The 24,422-nt window shown below is 41.4% G+C and overlaps 1 protein-coding gene across 2 annotated transcripts in view; it reads left to right on the top strand.

The window, feature by feature from the left end:
• The first annotated feature begins 9,152 nt into the window (after positions 1–9,152).
• Positions 9,153–24,422, top strand: part of Cyp3a16 (cytochrome P450, family 3, subfamily a, polypeptide 16) — a 33,432-nt gene continuing 18,162 nt past the window's right edge. Inside the window, exons 1-7 of one of the 2 annotated variants that reach the window (XM_006504799.4) lie at positions 9,153–9,323; positions 11,333–11,426; positions 13,808–13,860; positions 15,725–15,824; positions 22,718–22,831; positions 22,911–22,999; positions 23,271–23,419. In XM_006504799.4, the coding sequence (XP_006504862.1) occupies positions 9,253–9,323; positions 11,333–11,426; positions 13,808–13,860; positions 15,725–15,824; positions 22,718–22,831; positions 22,911–22,999; positions 23,271–23,419 (670 nt within the window). In that variant the 5' untranslated portion in view covers positions 9,153–9,252. The remainder of the gene's footprint in view (positions 9,324–11,332; positions 11,427–13,807; positions 13,861–15,724; positions 15,825–22,717; positions 22,832–22,910; positions 23,000–23,270; positions 23,420–24,422) is intronic. The other variant, NM_007820.2, reaches the window with a different exon arrangement.

The following is a 24,422-nucleotide window of genomic DNA, read 5'->3' as shown; positions in this document are numbered from 1 at the left end:
CCAGTTTCAGGGTCTCTGTTGGCCTACTCTATCTTCTCTTGAGATTTCCTAGTTGTGGTATATATGCAATGTGCAGGCAAAACATTCCTATACATAAACTATAAGTCTTTAAAGAGTTACATGTTATGATGAATTTCAATCTTATGGAACATCTTGATGATTCCAGTTCATTTCTCAGGAGCTCTGCTTTAGAAAATAGGTAGTTGTCATTTTTCCAAATTTTCTTTCTTATTCTGTTCTCATACTTCAAGTTCCTGTTCATGTTCTAAATGAATTTGCTTCTTAATTTTATGTCCTATGTACTCCATGTTCTACTTTTCGATCTTGCACATTATTTTCACCATCTATGTGGCATTAAACCCCCATTATTTTCCATGTTTCTTCTCTCTGTATTGAAGGATATCCCCTGTCTTTTGTTTATTGCCTCGTATTATTCCTTCCATAAAATCCAAATGGTTCTTTGACTATAGCTTTCACATTGAAAACTTTTCATAAATGTTTAAATGCAGGGCTTACAGTTAGAATTTTCTTTCATAAAAACATTAATTAAATATTAACTGTACCATTTATGTGAATATTTGTATGTACATATTTTGTATGCCTTAATAAAAATGTGTACAGTACTGAAATTATAAAAGAATAAAATAAGACACATAGAAAAAGCATTTGCATAGCATTATACTGAATAACTTGTTCTTGTTTCCTGTAAAGGGAAGGGTGAAATGTATAGGACTTGTATATTTAGAGTGTGGCTTCTTTGTATTAATGTGGTTTTTTTTTTTCTAGACAAAGAGATGGATATTTTTATTCTTTGATCAGTTCCTTAAGGCATTTGTATAGCTTTATCCACACACACCTTTACTTAAATTAGTTCTTTAAATTGTACACGGATTTAGACAGATGAAACAAGGTTCTAGTTTGAGACCCAGTGACCTACCTGACATTGGGGTAGATGTGCTTTCAAGCTCCAGTCATTTTAAAATTGACACTTATCTGTCTCCATGACAACTTTGTTTCCCTTTCTTTTCCTGTGACTTTAAGTTTTCTTCATTAGAGGCATTCCCCATTCATCACTCAAGAGAAAGAGGGTAAATCATTATTGAAAAATCTTGTAGAATTAGAGGTTTCTATTCATCCCATCCTTGGAAGTCAAGAATAGATGCTAGAAAAGCAAGCAAAGTATCTGTCCTCTAGAAACTTGCTCTGAATATGCTGAGGTGTAGTGGAGACATATGATCTAGGAATTAGGGACTGTTAATAGAGTTGCAATGTATCCTGTCATGGTTATCTTGCAAGTTTTACAACCAAAAATAACTTTTCATGACTTAAAAAATACTATGACATTAAAAACTAATAATAAGGTTAAAAACTTCAACTGAGGGACTCTGTCCTGAAATAATGTGTCATTTTTGTAATTTTTTGGGTTGTGAGAGTTCCATAGAACAAAGTTGTTTGTACTAATGTTAAAATTGTTAAACAGTGGAGCTGAGTAAAGTGTTTGACAGTGTGACAAAGTTTTGTCATCTACAAAATTCATGCCAAAGACAACAAATTGAGTTCCAAGAAATTGGATCTCCCTGCCAACCCCTGAGCTTATAATGTTTTAGATTAGTTTATGGTTTTGTGTTGGGCTGCATTCAGAGTGATTCTAGAGGCGTGTGGTTTGTATGGTATGACAACCTGCAAGTGGTCATCCCTAAAGTGATGTACCCAAAAGCAGCACTAAATGGACTTGTATCTGCATCTATATCTGCATCTGCATCTGCATATGTATATATGTATATTGTTGAGAGGAGGTGGGGCAATAGAAGTTGGAGAAGGGATGGAGATTGGTGGAAATAATGTAAAAACAGAACTCTTGTATAACAATCTCAAGAAATGAAAACAAAGGCAATGTTTTCTTCATATTGTTGGAAAATATTTTTGTTAGGTTGATGAAAAGTAATAGTTTTATGTTTCTATACACAAATAGCTGTTCACAATCATATTATTTCCAGATTTCTGGGAAGACAATATTTTTTCTTTTTTAAGGACTCATTTTGTGTGTGTGTGTGTGTGTGTGTGTGTGCTCCCGAGAGTGTGTGCCTTGCCTGTAGAGGCCAGAAAATGGATCCACTGGAACTACCATTAAAAGTAGCTATGAAGCTCTAGGTGGTGGGGGTGGTACTTGCTTCTTTTGGTCGTTGTTCTCTCCCCTATTAATTTAGGTATTCACTTTACATCTTGGTCACTGTCCCACTCCTTGTCTCCTAAAACAGTCGTTCCCCCATTTCCAATCCCCTTGTCTTCTGAGAGGGTGGAGCCCCAACCCCACCCTGTGTATCTCCCTCACTCTGCTACATCAAGTTTCTGCAGGGTTAGGCACTATTCTTCCACTGAGGCCATGCTGCAGACCCTTTTGATCCCTTATCTGCGTAGAATGGGTCTCTAGTTGCAGGTGGACAAGGAGTTGGCAAATGGCAGACAAAATCAACACAAGAGGTTGTGTAGAATCTAAATGTAATGTCCCAAAGTGAACACCAGTCTTATATAATATAGAAAATAAAGGGGTAGCATGTCACAGCAGGCAAAGTACATTGAAATTACCTGACACAAAACAAAGGAATGACTTCAAAAGGATTTACAGAAACCAGGTAATATTTACAATAAAGATAAAACAGCTCTACTTAAGGTCAGCTAATGACAGGTAGGGATTTCACACCCTAGTCACAATTTGTGCTACTCCTTTGAGCTTTGTGAAAGCTAGCACAAGGAGGTTCTGCTCTAGCAGACCTTCTCATGAATGATGCAATACTACTACCCCCAGCCCCTGTTTCCTAGGCCTTGAAATTCTTGTATGAATGTAACTTGGCTGTTCTTTTAAGTATCTGTGGAGAATCTCCATTTGTCAGAAGAATTCACCAACTCGCTTCTAATATGCAATGTAGCCTGTTACATGTAGGCTGTACTGAAGATTCCTATCTCAGTGGGATTCACTAACTCTTACATGGTAAACCTACCTATTAGCTAGTCCATTGTGTATTCCCTTGTTTGGGTAAGACTGGCTACTGTCCTAAGTAATCACTCTGCAGACTAGCGCTGAGCTATTCTAGCTCCATTCTTTGTAATGCCTAATTCGTTTCACTGTCTCTACTAGAAGTAAATTTGAATGTTACTGAAAAGATAACCTTCTCACTGAATTCCAAATTTGTCAGCTTCAAGGATTTTCTAGGATGTTGGAACACTGGTGAAGGCTTAGCTATCTCAGAATTCAATCTTTAAAGGCACTTATAATAAAATAATACTAAAAGAGCACGTGGATCCATACACCAAACTAATGTGGGACTAGGGTATGAGTATACGGGTTATGAGAATGCCAAGGTTTCAGGAGGTTAAGTTTCTCTGAAACTCTTTGCCTTGTGAGTGGTTCCAGGCTTCTTGGCCTGTGCAGCAGACTACACTTGCGTGTGCAAAGCAAGGCCAGACAATTCAGCTCAGTTAGGGGAACAGGTTCCATAGACAGGTGTAAGGGAAAGTCTTGTCTCTAAGGTCTTGTTCCCCAGTTTATTCTTAACTTATCAATAAAGAATGCCAGGGGATAACTGCTGAGAGTAAGGTACAGGTGGGACTTCTCAGTCCCAAAAGAAAAAAAAGGAGACACAAGGAAATAGACAGAGGCCTTTTCTGACTTACTCTTGAATGAATAGAAAACAGCAGTCCAGAAAGAGGTATGTTGGAGCATGCCTGATTATTTACAACCCTTCCAAAAACCTGACAAGAAAAATTGCATAATAAGGTGATTACAATGCATGCAACAGAAAAATACCTGAAAATGGACAAAAGCCAAGAGGAAGAATGAAAGTAAAATGCCATGAAATTCATGGCAATGAGGCTGTTTCCCTTGAAATTGGATTAAGGAAGATGGACTAATGACCCTGCAATCACCAGCAACCAAGTAGAGAATTACACAGACCAACCAAGAACTAATGGAATTGTAAAATATAGCAAAGCTCAAAGTAGACCATTTTAAATTTAATTTACTTACCATTATTTAATCCTGGAGAAGAAATTCAAGGCCTTGTACATATCAGGCAAATGCTGTGCCACTGAGCTAAGTCAGCACAAATAAAATTTAACATTATTAAAAAACAAGAAAAAAACTAACCAGCAGTCATGTAAGATATCAGAGCAGCTAGGGCCTGCCTGTGGCCTCTCTTTCAGGTGGAGGCCAAGGATATTGGTGGGGGCTAAATGATGCAAGCCACTAAATTTTGGGCTGTGGGAAAGAAAGAGATAATAAATTGATGAGGGCACACATTTCCAGGCAGTAGATATCTGGGCCAAGTAATTATAACTGGAGGCAAGTTCTAAAGGTAATGGAGCAGTGTTTGTGTATTGTATCTAGGGATTCAAAAGTCTTGGGAGTGAGCTGGTAAGGCAACCCTTCAGGAGCAAACACAAGTAGAAAATAATACCAGGAGTGGGGTGATTGTGACAGATCCCAGGGCAAAGCTGGATGGAACAAAAGGGATCCAGGAGGGGCCAGATCCTGGTCAACAGCTCCTGGGCAAAGGCAGAGCATGTTTATAAAACTACACAGAACAGGCAATAGTTCTAGGGACAATCCTTGTTCCAGTTGTTGAAGGATCCATATGAAGACTTTGCATATTTGTTACAAATGTATTTGGCTTGGTTGCCTAGGTCCAGCCCATCTATGTTCTCTGTTTGGTGGCTCAGGGGGAGCTCTCAAGGTTCCAGGTTTTTTGAAACTGGTGGTCTTCTTGTGGAGCTCCTTTTCCCTTTGGGGCCCTCAATCTTCCCCCCAGTTTTCCCCTAAGAGACCCGAATTCCATGCTGTGTTTGCCTGTGAAGCTCTGTATCCATCTGAGTAAGATGGTGTATACCCTCTTAGAGGACAGCCATGCTAGACTCCTGCCTACATGCTTTACAGAACATCATTAACAGTGTCAGGGATTGATGCTTACCCAGGTGATTAGTCTCAAGTTGGTCTGTTATTGATTGGCCATTCCCTCAGTATATGCTCTGTCGTTGTCCCTGCATTTCTTGTGGACAGATCAAATTTTGGGATAAAATTTTTGGGGGTAGGTTGGTGTCCTTATTTCTCCACTGAGGGTCCTACCTGAGTACATGAGGTGGCCTCTTCAGGTTCCATATCAACATTGCTGTGCTTCTCAGCTAACGTCCCCCACATTGATTCCTGAGATCCTTCCCTATTCTGGGTCTCTGTCATCCCCTAGAGATGTCCCAATAGCTCACCTTCAGGAGCTGCAGATTTTCATTCACTCTTCAGTCCTTGTGGCTTTCTCTCTTGTCTCTTCCCACACCAGATCCTGAACCCTCATGATGCATTCCTCCATATTCCTTGGCACATTATTTTTATCCCAGCACTCAGAAGGCAGAAGCAGGCAGACCTCTACAACTTTCAAGCCAGACTGATCTATAGAGCAATTCCAGGATATCCAGGGCTAGCTACACCATGAAACACTGCCTCAAAAAACAAATAAGTATTTATTACATGTTTATTTGTTTATATGTAAGTATATACGTGTGTGGGCTGGAGACCAGAAGACAAGTTGTGGAAATTCATTCTTCTATTCCATCACATAGATGTTGGGAATTGAACTCAGATTGTCAGGTTTGGAGACAGGTGACTTTGTTGTCTGAGCAACCTTGAAAGCCTATAGCTTTTTCTTTCATCGTTAGTGGGACAGCTGATATTCACATTGTATTCTGTGCTAGGCATCCCGAATTTGGGTTGAATCCAGGTTGTCATGACATGTCCTCTGTGGTTTTTGTTGTTGTTACTATTTAGCTTAGGACTTTTTTGGTGTCATTCTCACAAGAAAGGCACACATTTATTGCTTTGTTCTCTTTTTTGAGTTTGATTTGCAGCAAGTTATAAATGTGGTGGGCATGGTACCCTCCATTCTAAGTCTCTGGGTTGATATGGCTTATAAAATCCTTTGGATTATATCCTAAAAAAAATTTTAATTAAAAAAATCCAGTAGCAATCACTTTTTGGTACTTCATTCACTTGTGTAGTTCTCCACTTATATAACATGGGCTTTAGAGATTTAAGAAAAAATTCTATATATGTATGGGTGTCTTGCTGGCATGCATATCTTTGCACTATATGTATGCCTGTATGCCTTTGGAGGCCAAAATAGGACTACAAAAACCCAGGAGATGGAACTAAAGACCATTGTGAGCCACAAGAATGTTACAAGGAATTGAACCCATGTGCTTTACAAGAGCAGACAATGATCTTAACTTCTGAGTCATTGCTTCAGCTCCAAAATGGGGACAATAGCTTACTTATCTCAGGGAAAAATCATGAGGACCACAAAGAGAGTGTAAAGGCACTTGAAAGATCTGATGTGCTATGTGTGTGTTAATGACTAGCTAACCTCAAGACAGCCTTCTGGGAAGAATTAGAAAGTAAACATCGTGTGAAAATTCTTGTTGATTTTCTTTGCTATAAAAACAATAGCAATACTTATCCTTTAGAGCAGGAAAGGAACTATAGAATTCCTGTTTCACCTTCCCCACCCCTTATTGTTATCTCGCTGGTCCCCCTTACCTTGCTCCTTCTTTGAGGGATGAGTTCAAGTTGTTGTTACCCATTGGGCAGCAGCCCAGTTGGAATGAGGTGCTGGATCCCTGACTAATACTGTATGACATCAGACAGGGGTGATTCTGTCAAATGTGAAGACCTTGACATCTGCAACACAACCACACACCTAAATCTCAGGAAACACTGAGGAAAGGGGGCAGTAAGATTGTAAGAGTCAGAAGAGTCAGAAGTCTGCTGCCGGATGGTGTCTCTCAGAAAAGACAGGGGAGCCACACTCATGAAACATTAACAATATGATTACCTAGACAAGATCTGAACAATGACATCTGGAATAGACATGTTAAAGTGGACAGGTAACAAAACCCTCTTCTAAATGAAGAACCACAGGCAATTATTATTCCTGATAGAGGGAGACTAAAACTTCCCTTGGGATAAGTTCCTCCACTCATTTTCTGCACCAAGTGATGAGCCCTGAAATCATATATGTTTAAGCCACACTAAGTAAACTCAACAGGATGTATTCATATATTTACATTTCTATACCTGGAACAATAATAATGATGATGATAAAAGGGCCATGAATTTGAGAGGAAGTTGGGAGATTAGAGGAATTGGAGTGAGGAGTTGATCTAATTTTATTTTAATTAATAATTTTTAAAAGATAGAGAATTTGAACTTTAGAACTGATTGTTGAAATTAAATGAAATCTCTTAGACCCTCATTGTATTAGGGATGAAATATGCAACCCTAATTGAATCAGTTATCATTTGGGGCATGGTTGGTTCACTTGTGACAGTTATCCCTCACAGAGTTGTAGATTGGATGTTCTTAGCTACTGTGGACAAAGTTCTCAGGACAGTAAATATTAGCAATCACTGTCTGATGTCAGCTTGGTGGGTTTTAGGTGCATGTATATGCATGTATCTCTGATTGTGTGGCCTTTTGCACTCTGAGGTTCCAGTTAGAAGACAATGAATTTTATGACCTCAAGTCCACAGTGTTGTTTGTATGATTTTCCTAAAGTCCATCTTCGTATTTAGTATTCCCTCCTATACTTAGGAGCTTTTGGATCCTGATTTGGCTTGGAGATTTTTGGGGTTTTTGTTTTTTTCGTTTTTTGTTTTTGTTTTCTCTAAGTTTAAAAAAAAAAAGTTTTGGTAGCAGCAACCCCTCCCTCCTCTCCCAGTCACAGCATCACAAATCCCTCCCCCATTGCCCTCCCTCCTTCTCTTCAGAGAAAGTAAAGCTCCTACTAGGGTATCTTGCCTGGGACACCAATTCACAGCAGGACTACTTGCATTCTCTCCCACTGAGGCCATACTGGGCAGTCCAGATAGGGGAAGGGGATCCAATGGCAGGCTACAGAGTCAGAGACAGTCTCTGTTGCAATTGTTGGGGGAATCTCATGAAGACCAAGTTGAACATCTTCTATGAATGTGTAGCAGCCCTAGGTCCAATCCCTGCATGCTTTTTGGTTAGTGGCTCAATCTCTGTCAGTCCCAAGGTTCCAGGTTAGTTAACTCTGTAGATCTTTTTGTTGTGTTGTTAACCCCTCTGGCTCACTAAGTCCTATCCTTCACACTTCCACAGGACTCCATGGGCTTTCTCTGATGATGTTTTACTGTGGCTGGCTGTATTTCAATAGCTAATTTTGAATTTAAATCAATCTCTCTCCCTGTCTGTTTCTCTGTCTCTGTCTCTGTCTCTGTCTCTCTGTCTATGTCTCTCTCTGTCTCTGTCTGTCCCTCTCTCTGTCTCTCTCTGTCTCTCTGTCTCTCTCTCTCTCTGTGTGTGTGTGTGTGTGTGTCTGTGTGTCTGTGTGTGTCTGTGTGTGTCTGTGTGTCAGTGTGTGTCTGTGTCTGTGTGTGTGACAACTTTTTGTGTATAGAATGCATTCTGGTTAAATTCTCTCTTTACCCCAATCCCATCAGCTTTAGTTTTTCCCTGAATATCTCCTTCCTATATTGTGAAATGTTTTGTGTCCTGAAGACTTTAGTGCCATGTGTGTGACTGTGGGCATGGAACTGTCCATTAGAGTCTTTGTCACCAGTCACAAGTGGATCACAACTGAGTATAATTCTTCCCTCTCTCAATAGGCAGCAGTGAGTGGCAGGACCTGTCTCTTTATCACTGGTACTACAGTCAAGGGATAACAGGTGTTGAATTTTGAAGGTTAGATGTAGTAAAGGAATTTTTATGAGACATGGTCTCCCATATCTCAGGCAGGTCTAAAACATTTCATATGGTTTTGAATATTGTCTTTGAAATTCTGAGGCTCCTGCTTCTACTGTCTGAGTGTATTTTTAAATCAAGCCAGTCTTGGTGAGGGGGTGTTTCATATTGTTGAATTTGCTTGAATTTCTGATAGAAACCAAGATCCTTTGGCCTTACTCACATGGCACTGTTGTTTACTGATGCCACACAGAATGTTACCTTAAAGGAAGTCAACATAGGGTATGAATGAGCTTATATAAACTGTCCAGGGAAAGAGACGACCAAAGTCCAGGTGATGCAGGGGTAATCAATCTACTGGCTGAATTCCTAGTGCCACCCACCTTCCCAGCATATAAGTACTTCAGGCTCAGCAGAGTAGGCAGAAAGGAAGCCCTACAGAGAGTCACACACACACATCTGGAGGGAGAACACTGAGGAGTAAAATTGCAGACAGACAAGCAGAGATGAACCTATTTTCAGCGCTCTCACTGGATACATTGGTCCTCCTGGCAATCATCCTGGTGCTCCTCTACCGGTGAGTGATCTTCCCAGTTCCTTCCCAGACCATGTCCTCAGGATAGGGGTGATACTCAGACCTCTACTCTGTTATTATCAGGAAGATCAAAATGGTTATCAGAAGCAGGGGCTGGAGAGATGATGGCTCAGTGTTTAAGGGCACTGACTGTCCATTCAGAGGACATAGGTTTGAAACCCAACATCCAAATGGAGCTCAGAATCATCTGTAACTATATCTCCAGGGGATCTGACAACTTCCACATTCATAGCTAGTATGGTATTTAAGGGTGGTAGCTTTTGTAACCTGGCTAGCTCCTAAATAATTGAGACAGAGACCTACTAAGTTCATTAGCAAGCTTTAAGTGCTATGACTGGACAAATTCTAAGCTATTCTAACCCACAAAGCTTTCAACATCCTTGCCACAGGCCCCATTTTCCTTGTAGTGTAACCTTTCCCTGTCTTCTCCATTCCATGTCTGTTTTCATGGTGAGCTCTCTTGGTGATTTCTTCTCATGCCTGACCTCCTGGCAACCTTCTTCTTCCTCTACCTGCCTTTGGGCCCTTCTTCTCTTGGACCCTAACCTGCCTGTGGCAAACGACTTGTTCTCTTCTGCCCAGTAATTTGCTGTTCAATCCTTTATTAACCAATAAGAGATAGCTGGGGAGTATTCTTTACACACCATTGATACAGGGGATTCTTTATTATTGATGAGATTGCCCATTTCTGACGAGTATCAGGGTCTCAGGGTACAGAAACCAGCATCTGAATACAGAGAATGAAAGACCCTCCTCCAACAGATAGCAAAAGTTGAACTTAACGCTTATAAAAAGTTTTCAAATTTTCATGTTTTTATTTATTGTGGTTAGGGGCAGCAAATGGTATAGTGTATGTGTGTGCATGTATCTGTTTTTGTATGTGTGTGCTTGTGTGTGTGTGGGGGGGGGGTCAGAAGAGGAATTTTGAGAGTCAGTTCTCTCCTATTATGTGGGTCCCAAAGACCAAACTCAGATTATCAACATTATCAGTCAATGCCTTTACTTGTGGAGTCATCTTGAAGGCCTCAAATGAAATGAGGACAAAGTTCATTTTTCATTTTAATGTTTTGGCCATAAAGCAGATCAAGCCAGACCTATATATGCTAGGGAAACTGTTTACTTCTGAGCTATAGCCCCAGTGGTACTAACTCTTCTTAATGTTAATAATGACTTTATGCAGATCTGCTAGGCACCCAACCCAAGCTCTTCTACAACTTCCTCTTTTATGGTTTTCTATGCCCAGCCTTAGTTTCTTTGTTTGTATAATTACACAGAAATATATATATATATGTGTGTGTGTGTGTGTGTGTGTGTGTGTGTGTGTGTGTGTGTGTGTGTGTGTATTAGAGTTTCAGGCACTAAGCTGACAGATTCTGAGCTATTCTAACCTGCCTGGCCTACTCCCCATCCTAATTCCCAACCCTGTGGCATATTACCTGCCATTGTAGTCTTGCTCTGGCACCTCTCTCTTCTTTGTGTCCTGATTACTGAGTCCCCAGGTACCACCTGAGATCCTCTCCCTCACTCTGGGCGCAGAATTCTCACGTTTTTCTCTCTTGCCCAGCTATAGGCTGTTGTATCCTTGATTTGACCAATCAGAAGAAGCTGGATAAGAATGTTTTCCAAATACTGACTCAGGAGATGCTTCATGATAACAACAATACCAAAGTCTGAACCAGAGCTCTGCACTGGATCTTTGGGTACAGAAAACAGCAATTGAATGCACAGTGAACAAAGCCACCCCCCAGTAGTTTAATGATATCACTTAGGCTAGTTATGACCTAACTTAGTTTTGGTTATCCCTAGATCCATGAGAACTCAGCATACATGGATACCAGCAATTGGCTAACATGCAAATTCACTATTCACAAAGCTCTCTGGAAAATGGGGAAGGAAGGAGCCCAGTTGTTGATTTGTTTCAGTTTTTGATGATGGTCTTGCTTGTCTTTTCTGTGTGTGTGTGGATACAAGTGTTTCTGTTTCTCTTATAGATATGGGACCTGTACACATGGACTTTTTAAGAAACAGGGAATTCCTGGGCCCAAACCTCTGCCATTTTTAGGCACTGTCCTGAATTATTACAAGGTGAGTGTTGATTTAGCTTTCCTTATGGCTTCTATTTGTGGACAATAATGTCTTAGTTCTATTAAATGCTTCTAATGAGGAAACCCTGAGATATCAGGTCCTCATACTCTGTTTTCTCTTGATTCCTATCAATGTCCAGTGGTCCTCTGGGACTATTTTTGCCATATAAAACTAATAAGATATTTGCTGTATCTATATTTTATAATATGTATATAGGTATCTGCATGTATATGAATGTCCATATGTGTGTTCAGGGGCATATGCAGGTATATGTGTGTGTATGTGGATGCTGTGTGTGTGTGTAATTTTATAGTATGTATATGGGCATTTGCAATTGTGCAAGTGCCCATATGTGTGTGCAGGTGAATATGCATGTATATGTGTGCATATGAGGAGGTCAGAGTTTGGCATTGTGTGTTTTCCTGATTGCTCTTCAGTTCATCCTTTGAGTCAAGTCTCTCTGACTTAATTAGTTTAGCTATCCAGCTTACTCTCGGGGTCCCTTGTCTCTGACTCTTGCAAATGGGTTCTATTATCTCCTACCAAGTATTTACACAGATCTTCAGGGTCAAATTCTGTTTTTCACAGAGTGCTTTTCCCACTGAAGCATCTCTATAGCTCCCGTTGTCACTACTCCATTTATTTATTTTTGGTAGAGGTTGTGTATATGCCACAGCACAGCAGGCACATGTAGGTCAGAGGTCAAGTTGTGGGAGTCAGTCTGCTTTTGCTGAAATCTTAGTCTTAAGGATATAGCTCAGGATATCACGCTTGGTGGCAAGTTCCTTTTCATTTGGAGCCATCTCACTGGCTCTAGTGGCAATTAATTGAAATTCACCTTGAGTAAAATGCCCAGATCTCCCTGTCATTCAGTCTTGATACTGAGGATGTGATACTCTGATCTTGTGAGCAGTAAAGGAAGAGTTTGTTTCTTGCTCAGTGTAGAGTCCAGGAAGGCACTGCTGTAGTTATTTGGAGAAAATCTTGAAGGGTTTTCCAACTTCTAGAACACCAATCTATATTTACTAGATTAAACTTCTCTTTGTATGAGGTCTTATGAGTGACACCTTTGTTCTTTTCTGAATATTTCTGAAGCATCAGCTTATCACAGATCTCCCAAAACCCACATTTTGGAGGCATTTCATATACTTCACTTCTCTGCTTAATTTTTAAACCCATGAAGATTTTTCTATAACAGTAGACTCAGCATGTACTATTTATGTTTAGGCTTTTCAGAACTAAAAAATCTAGCTTCTCTCTTTATTTAGGTACTGCTTCCTGGTTAATGACTGTTTCATCTAGAAAGATTTTATGTGTATAATGTTGTGTGTGTGTGTGTGTGTGTGTGTGTGTGTGTGTGTGTGTGTGTGTGTGTGTGTGTGCATGTGAGTGCAGCACCTATAGAGGACAGAAGAGGGCTCTCAATTCCCTGGAGCTAAAATTACAGGTGGAGGCAAGATGCAGGATGTGGATTCTGGGGACGGAACTTTGACCCTTTGCAAGTTCAACCAGTGCTTTTGGCTTAGTGACATGTTGTAGGTTTTGTTGTTCTTTTTGTTTTTCTTTTGTTGTTGTTGTTGTTGTTGTTGTTGTTTTGGCCCTGAGGATGAGATGCAAATCTCATGCATGCTTGGCAAAATGCTCTACTCTAGGTACTGCGATGGACCTACAGCCACCTCTCTTCCTTTAAGGTAGCAATCTTAGGCATGAGTCTCAGTAGCAAGTGAGAATATTTGAGATAGGATGATGGTTGTCAGTCAGCTTAGATCCTTACCTACATAGAGTGTTTATTTTCTTCTTTTTCTTTTAAAGATTTGTTAAAATCAAAGACACTAGGGAAAGTATGATTTAACAAACTTATTAGAAAATTGAGTAATGAGAATGTAATGTGCCATGTAGGTAGCCTGCTTTGAAACATGGCCCATGGTCATTCTTCCAGGCACACATTCCCAAGCTCACACCCAGAGGTTGAATGGCAAAGTTTGTGCTATTGTGTGCTCTGGATTTTCTTCCTACAGGATCTGTGCTTCTCTTGCACATTCTGTAAAACATTTCATATTATTATTATTATCATCATCATCATTTTTGCTATTATTATTATTATTATTATTATTACTAGTGTGTGTTGTGTGTATGCGTTGTGAGTCGGTGTGCACAGTCCAATGACACAATGCCAGGGTGTCATGTGTCCTGCTTTCTCATTCTGCACTTCCCCACCAATCCATCCTGCTCCTGACACATCAAACATTTCTGAATAAGATCTTTTCTGTGTCAGAGACAATTAACCTGTCTTTATGGGATCTGAGGATTTTCAAGCTCTGGCTACAGAGTGGTCAGTACATAGAGGACAGTAATGGATTTCATTCTATTTCTCTTTCCAGGGTTTATGGAAATTTGACATGGAGTGCTATGAAAAGTATGGAAAAACGTGGGGGTGAGCATTCTGAAAAGTTCCATCCAGTTGACTGTTTTTAGGAGGAGGCACTTCACTTGTGCAAGGATGGGGGCAGCCTGAAATGTAGCCATGAGTAAAGGTGATAATGCCTCCTATTGACTGCCAGGGTTCAAAGGTCTAATTGACATGAAAACATTGCACACTGAGGCTTTTTGACAGGCTTTGATGTTCCATGGATTCGAGTTTTTTTTCTTCCAGTAATAATTAATTTGTTCAGTTTACAACCTGGTCACTTTCGCAATGCCCATGTCCTTCACACAATCTCCCCTCCCGAATCCTCTGAAACTGTGGAGATTCTGAGTCTCTCCCCAGGCTTCAAATTTTATCTACTGTCTCTTCTAATATGTTTTCTTCTCTGAAACTTTCTTTTCCTGACATGCTATGCATTGCTTCAGGTCCCACTGATATGCTCTGGCAAACATCTTGTTCCACCTCCTTGCCACGATGGGTCATTTCCATATAGAAGCCCACATTCTTCACTTCATTATTGACTTTAGTATGCCATGTGACAGTAGAGGAGGGCTAATCTAGCTAAGGGCTTAGTAAATGATTCATGCTTAGCATGAAATCAATTCCTTTTTTCATATAGAGACTTCATTGTTTATGTTTTATTTTGCATCATATGTTTTTCCTGGATTGGGGACAAGTATGCTGGTACATATATGCAGGTCAGAGGATAACTTGTGGAAATTACTTCTCTACTTCCAGGTTACTGCACTCATGTCATCAGGCTTGAAACAGGTGCCTTTCATCTGTCGTACCATCTACTCAGCCCCTGCCAAGATTTTTGATAAAAGTGTGTATCAGATGACAGCTTGTACCAGTCAGTTCTCTCTTTCCAACACATAGATCCCAGGAACTGAGCTGACTGCATTAGGTGCCTCTAACTTTGGACCACTTATTTTCTCCTTCCAGGAACTAGCTGTGTGCAAATCTTCAGACAGGGTCAGGATCATAATTCATTTACAAGAATGTTGACAGTCATGCAGAGAGCATGTGGAGGCTCTCCCAGCTACAGTGAATTCAGGAATACAGAAGAAATCCTATCCAGCTCTCCCCTCTGCTTCCTGACTCCCATGCTCTTTCTGTCCTGTCTTCCAGACTACCTGAGCTTTGAAGAAGTAGATACAAACACCTCAGTTAAATTCTGTGTTTTAATATCAGTATATCAAAAGCAGGATCTGCACTCTAGGCAGGTACCCTAATACTGAGCTGCATCCCAACACCAGATGTTGACATATTCTAGTATTTTTAATATTTTTTTTCTTTTTCAAGTCAGGGTTCCTCTGTGTGTAGCCCTGGTTGTCCAGGACTTGCTTTGTAAACCAGGCTGGCATTGAACTCAGAGATCTGCCTGCCTCTGGCTCTGGTGTATTCCAGATGTATTGGAGATTCCTGGAGCTGGTGTTAGAGGTGATTGTGAGCTACCCAATGTAGGTGTTAGGATCCAAACTTAGGTCCTCTGCAAGAGCAACATGTGCTCTTAACTGTGGAGACATTGCTCCAGACCCTTGCAATATTTAAAATATGCAAATTCATAGAAAATGATATGGGCAATTCTCACATATACACATCTAGACTTGCCAAATTTCCACTTGTTATTTCTAAGTGCGGTGCCTTAAAGAGCTGATTTGTCTTTAAGTGGCTCATTGTGTCTTGAATGACATTAATTATCATTTTCCAATGACTCCATTGAGTACATGGTCAGAATTCCTAAGCTGAACTGGGAACTCCTGTGACCATGCATTGTATAAGCAAAGTGAGGGTCCTGAAGCATTAGGATCAACGTCTGGGTGTGGCTCTCACGTCAGAACCTGGTTCATCAGCTGTCTTCCCCACACAGGTTGTTTGATGGTCAAATACCTCTCTTTGTCATCACGGACCCAGAGACGATTAAGAATGTGCTAGTGAAGGAATGTTTTTCTGTCTTCACAAACCGGCAGGTAGGTCACATTGGTTTTTCATTCATATACATATACACATACATACACATACACATATACATATATATGTGTGTGTGTGTGTGTGTGTGTGTGTGTGTGTGTGTGTGTGTGTGTGTGTGTATTCATTTTACATCCTGATTGCAGCACACTTCCCGCTTTTCCTCCCAGTCCTACCCTTACTGATCCCTCCTCCCATAGCCCCACCCTCTTCCCCCCAGAGAAGGGGAAGTCCCCCTTGTGTACCACCTTCCCTGGGACATCCACCAGCATCAGGACTAAGTGCATCCTCTCCCACTGAGGCACAACCAAGCAGTCCAGCTAGGGGGAGGAGATCTAGTGGCTGGCAACTGATTCAGAGACAGTCCCAGCTCCAATTTTTAGGAGATTCACACAAAGACCTGACACTAATGTGTAGGGAGCCGATGTCCATCCCCTGTAAGTACTTTGGTTAATTATTCAATCTCTGTGATCCCCCATGGGCCGAGGTTATTTGACTCTGTATGTCTTCTTTGGATTCCCTGACCCTTCTGGCTTTCACAATCCTATCCCTGACTCATCCACATGACTCCCCAAGTTGTGGATGATGGATGTGTAGCTGAGAGTCTCTGTATTAGTCAGGGTTTCTATTCATGCACAAACATGACCAAGAAACAAGTTGTGAATGAAAGGGTATATTCAGCTTACGCGTTCCACATTGCTGTTGATCACCAGTGGAAGTCAGGACTGGAACTCAAGCAGGTCAGTAAGCAGGAGCATGGAGGCCATGGAGGGATGTTACTTACTGGCTTGTTTCTCTGGCTTTCTCAGCTTTCTTTCTTTTTTTTCATTTTTTATTAGATATTTTCTTCATTTACATTTCAAATGTTATCCCTAAAGTCCCCTATACCCTCCTCCCCCGCCCTGCTCACTAACCCACCCACTCCTGCTTCCTGGCCCTGGCATTCCCCTGTACTGGGGCATATGAACTTTGTAAGCCCAAGGGTCTCTCCTCCCATTGATGGCTGACTAGGCCATCCTCTGCTATATATGCAACTAGAGACACAGTTCTGTGGTCTAGTTAGTTCGTATTGTTGATCCTCCTAGAGGGTTGCCGACCCCTTTAGCTCCTAGGTAACATTCTCTAGCTCCTTCTTTAGGGGCCCTGTGTTTCATCCAATAGATAACTGTGAGCATCCACTTCTGTATTTGCCAGGCAGTGGCATAGCCTCACAAGAGATAGCTATATCAGAGTCCTGTCAGCAAAATCTTGCTGGCATATGCAATAGTGTTTGGGTTTGGTGGTTGTATATGGGATGGATTCACAGGTGGGGCAGTCTTTGGATGGTCCTTTCTTCTGTCTCAGCTCCGAATTTTTGTCTCTGTAACTCCTTCCATGGGTATTTTGTTCCCCATTCTTTTGTTTGTTTGTGTGTTTTGTTTTATTTTGCCAATTTTTATTAGGTATTTGCTTCACTTACATTTTATATGCTATCCTGAAAGTCCCCTATACACTGCCCCCCCCTGCTCCCCTACCCACCCACTCCCGTTCTAAGAAGGAACAGAGTATCCACATTTTGGTCTTCCTTCTTCTTGTGTTTCATGTGTTTTGAAAATTGTATCTTGGATAGTCTAAGTTTCTGGGCTAATATCTACTTATCAGTGAGTGCATATCATGTGAATTCTTTTGTGATTGGGTTACCTCACTCAGGATGATATCCTCCAGATACATCTATTTGCCTAAGAATTTCATGAATTCATTGTTTTTAATAGCTGAGTAGTACTCCATTGTGTAGATGTACCACATTTTCTGTATCCATTCCTCTGTTGAGGGACATCTGGGTTCTTTCCAGCTTCTGGCTATTAAAAATAAGGCTGCTATGAACATAGTGGAGCATGTGTCCTTATTACCAGTTGGAACATCTTCTGGGTATATGCCCATGAGAGGAATTGCTGGGTCTTCCGGTGGTATTATGTCCAATTTTCTGAGGAACTACCAGACTGATTTCCAAAGTGGTTCTTTCAGCTTGCAATCCCACCAGCAATGGAGAAGTGTTCCTCATTCTCCACATCTTTGCCAACATCTGCTGTCACCTGAATTTTTGATCATAGCCATTCTGTCTGGTGTGAGGTGGAATCTCAGGGTTCTTTGATTTGCATTTCCATGAGGATTAAGAATGTTGAACATTTTTCCAGATGCTTCTCAGCTAATTGGTATTCCTCAGTTGAGAATTTTTGTTTAGCTCTGTACCCCATTTTTAATAGGGTTATTTGATTTTCTGGAGTCCATCTTTTTAAGTTCCTTATATATATATATTGGATATTTTTCCCCTGAACTCCTAAACCTGATAAACTTCTTCAGCGAAGTAGGTGGATATAAAATTAACTCAAACAAATCAGTTGCCTGCCCTTTTTTTGTTTGTTTTTTGTTGTTTTTTTTTTTTTCTTTTGGTTTTGGTTTTGGTTTTGGTTTTTCGAGACAGGGTTTCTCTGTAGAGCCCTGGATATCCTGGAACTCACTTTGTAGACCAGGCTGGCCTAGAACTAAGAAATCTGCCTGCCTTTGCCTCCCAAGTGCTGGGATTAAAGGCATGTGCCACCATGCTCAGCTAGTGGCCATTCTTTACACAAAGGATAAACAGGCTGAGAAAGAAATTAGGGAAACAACACCTTTCACAATAATCACAAATAATATAAAATACCTTGTTGTGACTCTAAATAAGGAAGTGACATATCTGTATGATAAGAACTTCAAGTCTCTGAAGAAAGAAATTGAAGAAGATCTCAGAAGATTGAAAGATCTCCCATGCTCATGGATTGGCAGGATTAACATAGTAAAAATGGCTATCTTGAAGAAAGCAATCTACAGATTCAATGCAGTCCCCATCAAAATTCCAACTCAATTCTTCACTGAGTTAGAAAGGGCAATTTGCAAATTCATCTGGAATAACAAAAAACCTAGGATAGCAAAAACTCTTCTCAGCAATAAAAGAACCTCTGGTGGAATCACCATGCCTGACCTCAAGCTATACTACAGAGCAATTGTGATAAAAACTTCATGGTACTGGTACAGTGACAGATAGGTAGATCAGTGGAATAGAATTGAAGACCCAGAAATGAACCCACACACCTATGGTCACTTATTCTTTGACAAAGGAGCTAAAACCATCCAGTGGAAAGAAGACAGCATCTTCAACAAATGGTGCTGGCTCAACTGGCAGTTATCATGTAGAAGAAAGTGAATTGATCCATTCTTATCTCCGTGTACAAAGCTCAAGTCTAGGTGGATCAAGGAACGTCATATAAAACCAGAGATTCTGAAACTTATAGAGGAGAAAGTGGGGAAAAGCCTGGAAGATATGGGTACAGGGGAAAAAAATCCTAAACAGAACAGCAATGGCTTGTGCTGTAAGATCGAGATTCAACAAATGGGACCTCAGAAAACTGCAAAGATTCTGTAAGGCAAAGACTGTCAATAAGACAAAAGGCCACCAATAGATTGGGAAAGGATCAGCTTGCTTTCTTATAAAACCCAAGACTACCAGCCCAGAGATGGTACACAAGGGGACCTCCCTCTTGATCACTAATTGAGAAAATGCCTTACAGCTGGATCTCATGGAGGCATTTCCCCAACTGAAGCTCCTTTCTCTGTGATAACTTCAGCCTGTGTCAAGTTGACACAAAACCAGCCAGTACATTAGGTCTCTTCCAAAAGCAGAGTATCATATATAATATCTCTCATCGTATGGTTCTCAAGTTTGGTCAGTCATTACTTGGTCATTCACTCATCTTTATCCCTGCACAGCTTTTAGCAGGACAGTTTTGGGGTAAACAGTTTTGTGAGTGAATTGATATGCCCCTCCCACATTTGGAAGTCCTGCCTGGTTACAGGAGGTATCCCCATCAGTCTCTGTATCCACAGCTACTAGGAGTGTTAGCTAGAATTATTCCCAAAACTTTCAGAACCACCTCCATCGAAGGTTTCTGGCTAGTCCCAGAGATGCCTACTGCTGATTCCTGTTATCTTTCCCAGCCCTCTCTAATCTCACCCCAACACTTGATCCTCATCCTTGTTCCCCTCTCCACTCTCTCTCCCATCCAGTTCCCTCCCTCCATACACCTTCAGTGTCTATTTTGTTTTCCCTTCTGTGAGATGCATGCTTCCTCCCTCAGACCCTCTTTATTACTTAGTTTCTTTTGGTCTGTAGATTGTAGCATAGTTACCCTGTATTTTATGGCTAATGTTCACTCATAGGTGAGTTCATACCATGTGAGTATTTTGGGGTCTGGGTTACTTAAGTGAGGTTGATATGTTCTAGTTCCATTTATTTGCCTAATAGGGGCTTGCTTACTAGCTACATTAGCCAAACCAGAACATTCTAGATTCAAGGAGAAATATTGCCTCAAAAATACCATAGTGAATAGAGTACCATAGAGAAAGATGGCTGACCTCTAGTCTCCACATGAGCACACATGGGCATGTGCACTGGCATTCATGTGTACACTCACAAATAGATTCTCTCTCTCTCTCTCTCTCTCTCTCTCTCTCTCTCACACACACACACACACACACACACACACACACACACACATACACACACACATGAGAGAGAGAGAGACCCATATAAAGATACAGATACAAACACAGAGACACACACAGAGACAGGCACATACATAGAGACAGACATACACACAGAAACAAACAGACACACACAGAGAGAGACAGATATATACAACACACACAGAAACATGCAGAGAGACAGACATAATGGCATAACACAGGAAGACAGACACACACAGATACACTATACAGATAGACATGTAGAGACAGACAGACAGACACACACACACACACCAGCTAATTTCAATATGCCTTGGCTAGCTTAATGGTGGGGTACTTCTAATCTTTTCTGAGGCTAGAAAACACTCCATTTTGGTATTCAAGAGTTAACATTCTTTAAAATCTGTATTTCATCTCTGCTACTGCAGACCCAACTGGGAATGTGGCCACTAGAGCCACTTATCTGAATTCGTACATGGCTGGCCTGTCCTATGCCCCTCTCATGGTGATTTTGCTTCTTCCTCTCTTTCCCAAGCCCAGGAATCCTAAATGTCCTGCCTCTGTCTGTTATTTCTAGGCATTGGCTGCTGGCATCTTTATTTACCAATTGGAGCCAACTGGGGGCATGGTCTCTCAGTGTCTTATGTGCAAATGCTCCTGTAAGCAGTTTTGGGGAGTAAAATTAACATTATAACACAAGCAGCATTAGGGAAAACACATACACTAGCAAAATAATCATTTTTTAAAAACCCAAATATTTAATTCTTTAAGTGTCCCAACCTAGGGAGATGGCTTGATCAGTGGTTAAATGACCTGAGTTTGGATCCTCAGCATCCACAAAAAGCTGGGCAGAGCAGTATTCATGTGTGACTCTAGAGATGCATGGTGATACGGGTAGATCCCAGAGGATTGTTTACTAGTGACTCTAGCCAAACTGGAGACTTCTAAATTCACAGAGAAACCTTGCCAAAAAACGCCATAGAGAGTTATAGGGGAAGATGCCTGACCTCTGGTCTCTACATGAGCACACAAGGGTATTTGTACATGAAGGGTTATGGGGGTCCTGTGTCCGATCTGCCACAGGGCACGGTTACTTGGGGAGTCAGGACATTGGAAGTTGACTGTGCTTACCCCATACTGTTGCTGGGTGGATGTTGGGCTGTAGAGAAAACCTGTTACACCATTCTGGGGGTGGAAAAGCACAGTCTGAGATGCAGAGCACCCAGAACTGACTCAGGGGTCCTTGCAAGGAAGTTGAGGCTGTCTGCGTCTCAGGCTTTTGGACATTCAGGCACCACTGAAAACTGTGGAAGAGCTGAGAATGGAGTGGGGGTCCCACAGACTGGATCAATCCTGGGTCAAGGGATAAAGGAGAGAGCTCTGGCTGGTCCAGTAGGGAGAGTCTTTGGCTTGATGGCTGGCAGCAGGCTAGAGTTTAAGGTTGGTGGCACCCATATCTGGGAGCACAGAGAGGCCTTCTGCAGGAGATTAGATGGTGGCTTTATAGGCAAAGGCCTTTTCCATGGCTCCCCAAGGCAGATCCAGATAAAGGAAAGCAGTCCAAGGTTTTAAGACATTTATTGTCAAGGCGGAAAGTGGATGTGTGAAACCATACCCCATTTCTCAGGGTGGGCCTAAGGTTAAATATCTTTTGGAGTGAGGAGTGTCTGGGAAACACACTTATTGGAAAGGGCTTTTTGGCTAAGCCCTACATGCCTTTAGGCACCTCATTGAAATGGAGATCTCTCTTGAGCTTATGTGACCACAGGTCCTGTCCTCTATATATGGAGAGGCTTGGGTCATTGCCCTTATTCTGATGGAACCTACAGTCCTTTCATAAGTTCTGGGGTTTCAAGTCTTAGCTCAACCGGGGACCAAGCTACCTTTCAAGGTCCCATATGCCGCAGCATTCATATGTACACAATGTGCACATGCACACACGCGCGCGCACACACATACACACACAAACACACACACATGAGAGAGAGAGACAGAGAGACAGAGACAGAGAGAAAGAGAGAGAGACAGAGACAGAGAGACAGAGAGAGAGAAGATGAAGAAATCCTCTTCACATTGCTCATGTTGTAAATACAGAGCTAGAGAACTTGTCTGATGCAAAATTAACTTTCTAACTTTCTCCAAGCCAAACGCCAACCGCTCAGTTCTAGAGATTGACCGAGTCTTGTTCTCATCTTGTCCCCAACCCCTGGACCTAGTTTTCCAACAACAGAGAAATTTCCATTTGAAAGGATTTTAGAACATAAAGGGTTGGAACCACAATGGGAAGATGAATGCATAGCTCATTTCTCATAGGCTGTGAGGCATTCTGAGGTTGTTTTTTGTTTTTTGACTCTAGGATTTTTTCCCAGTGGGGATAATGAGTAAATCCATCTCTCTAGCTAAAGATGAGGAATGGAAGAGATATAGAGCTTTGCTGTCCCCCACATTCACCAGTGGAAATCTCAAGGAGGTGAGTGAAATTCTTTTAATTGCAACCTGAGTTACTGGAATCTCGATCCTAACTGTGGATGCTTCTCTGTTTTGTGTAGATGTTTCCTGTCATTGAACAGTATGGAGACATTTTGGTAAAGTACTTGAGGCAAGAGGCAGAGAAAGGCAAGCCTGTTGCTGTGAAAGAGTGAGTGCTGGTCCATCACTGTGGCTCTGGGAGAGGAGGGGTAACTGGGGTGCAGCTCACATGGTCCAGCTGCTTGTCCTTGCCCCTTTAGACACTAGATGACATTATATACAATTTAAAGGGAAGAAATGTGACAGTAAGAAGTTTGCAGTGATAGAGGGTAGAACAGTTGGGAAGGGCTTGGTCCATACTGAGGTGGCTTTGACTGCCTCCTGAGAGTTCTTTTCCAGTCTCTGGCACATGTTAAATCCCTATGCCTCTCTCTCCTCAGTGTGTTAGGTGCCTACAGCATGGATGTGATCATCAGCACAACATTTGGAGTGAACATAGATTCCCTCAACAACCCAGAGGATCCTTTTGTGGAGAATGCCAAGAAGGTTTTAAGATTTGATTATTTTGATCCTTTGTCCTTGTCAGTAGGTGAGTGGACAGTTCTGGATTTTGATCATTGCTGTTGTCTGTGGCTTTGTTTGTCATTTCTGCCTTTCCCTTCCTCAATTTCCCCAAATGATCAACTGTAGTGGTGTGTAGTTCACCTGTCATGTAATTCATCACCTAAAGGCACAGTTCAGTATTTTGAGTACATGTAGTCCAATTACTGTTTTTGAACTTCTTTTTTCTTACCACGTAGCTCTAGCTGGCCTGGGAATTACTGTGTATACCAGGCTGGCCTTCAACTTACACTGATCCCTCTACCTCTGCCTTTTGAGGGCTGCAATTACAGTGTGCAGCCCTGAGTCCTGGGTTTATTTTAGAATTCTTTCATTTGTATAAATACTAATTAGTATAAATACAAATTAGACACTCTGTAAGTCCAGAACTCTCCATGGTTGCAATATCATACAGTCATACCATTTGTCTCGATTATACCCACCCCTCTTACTTTTCACATCGCATAGACACCTAACACATCTTCCTCCCAATTTCCTGTCCCTTTCTCTGCTTTGGCAGGTGGTTGAGTACATTTCGTGCTGTGTGCTAGGATGCCGAACAATATTATTGGCTTGACCTGCTGCAGGCAGTCAGTTCAATAGAAGGTCATGTTATGTTCAAAATATTTCATTTCATAGTCCTCATTCCTGCCTCTGAATTTAGTTCCACATCCTCTTTCATGATGTCCCTTGAGCCTTGATGTGTGAGGTGCTGATATAGATGCTCCATTTACGGCTCAGCTCTCAACAGTCCCTTATTCTCAGTACTCGGATCTCTTTGGGAATCATCATTGACTGAAGGCCTTCCTGGCCCATAACCAAGGTCAATCAAAGAGGACCATGTTCTAGCCATGTTGTAACTTTCAATCAATATTGACCTAAGCAACAACCAGTTCACTTCCTCTGTATCTGTGTATTCTGGGCATTTCACATCATTGGGATCATAGACTATCTTGTCTCTGTGACAGGCCTCTTTCATTTAGCACAGTATT

The sequence above is a fragment of the Mus musculus genome, chromosome 5 (genome assembly GCF_000001635.26).
Source record: "Mus musculus strain C57BL/6J chromosome 5, GRCm38.p6 C57BL/6J".
Taxonomy (NCBI): domain Eukaryota; kingdom Metazoa; phylum Chordata; class Mammalia; order Rodentia; family Muridae; genus Mus; species Mus musculus.
The sequence above is the reverse complement of the archived record's forward strand: the minus strand, read 5'-3'. Positions and strand labels throughout refer to the sequence as shown.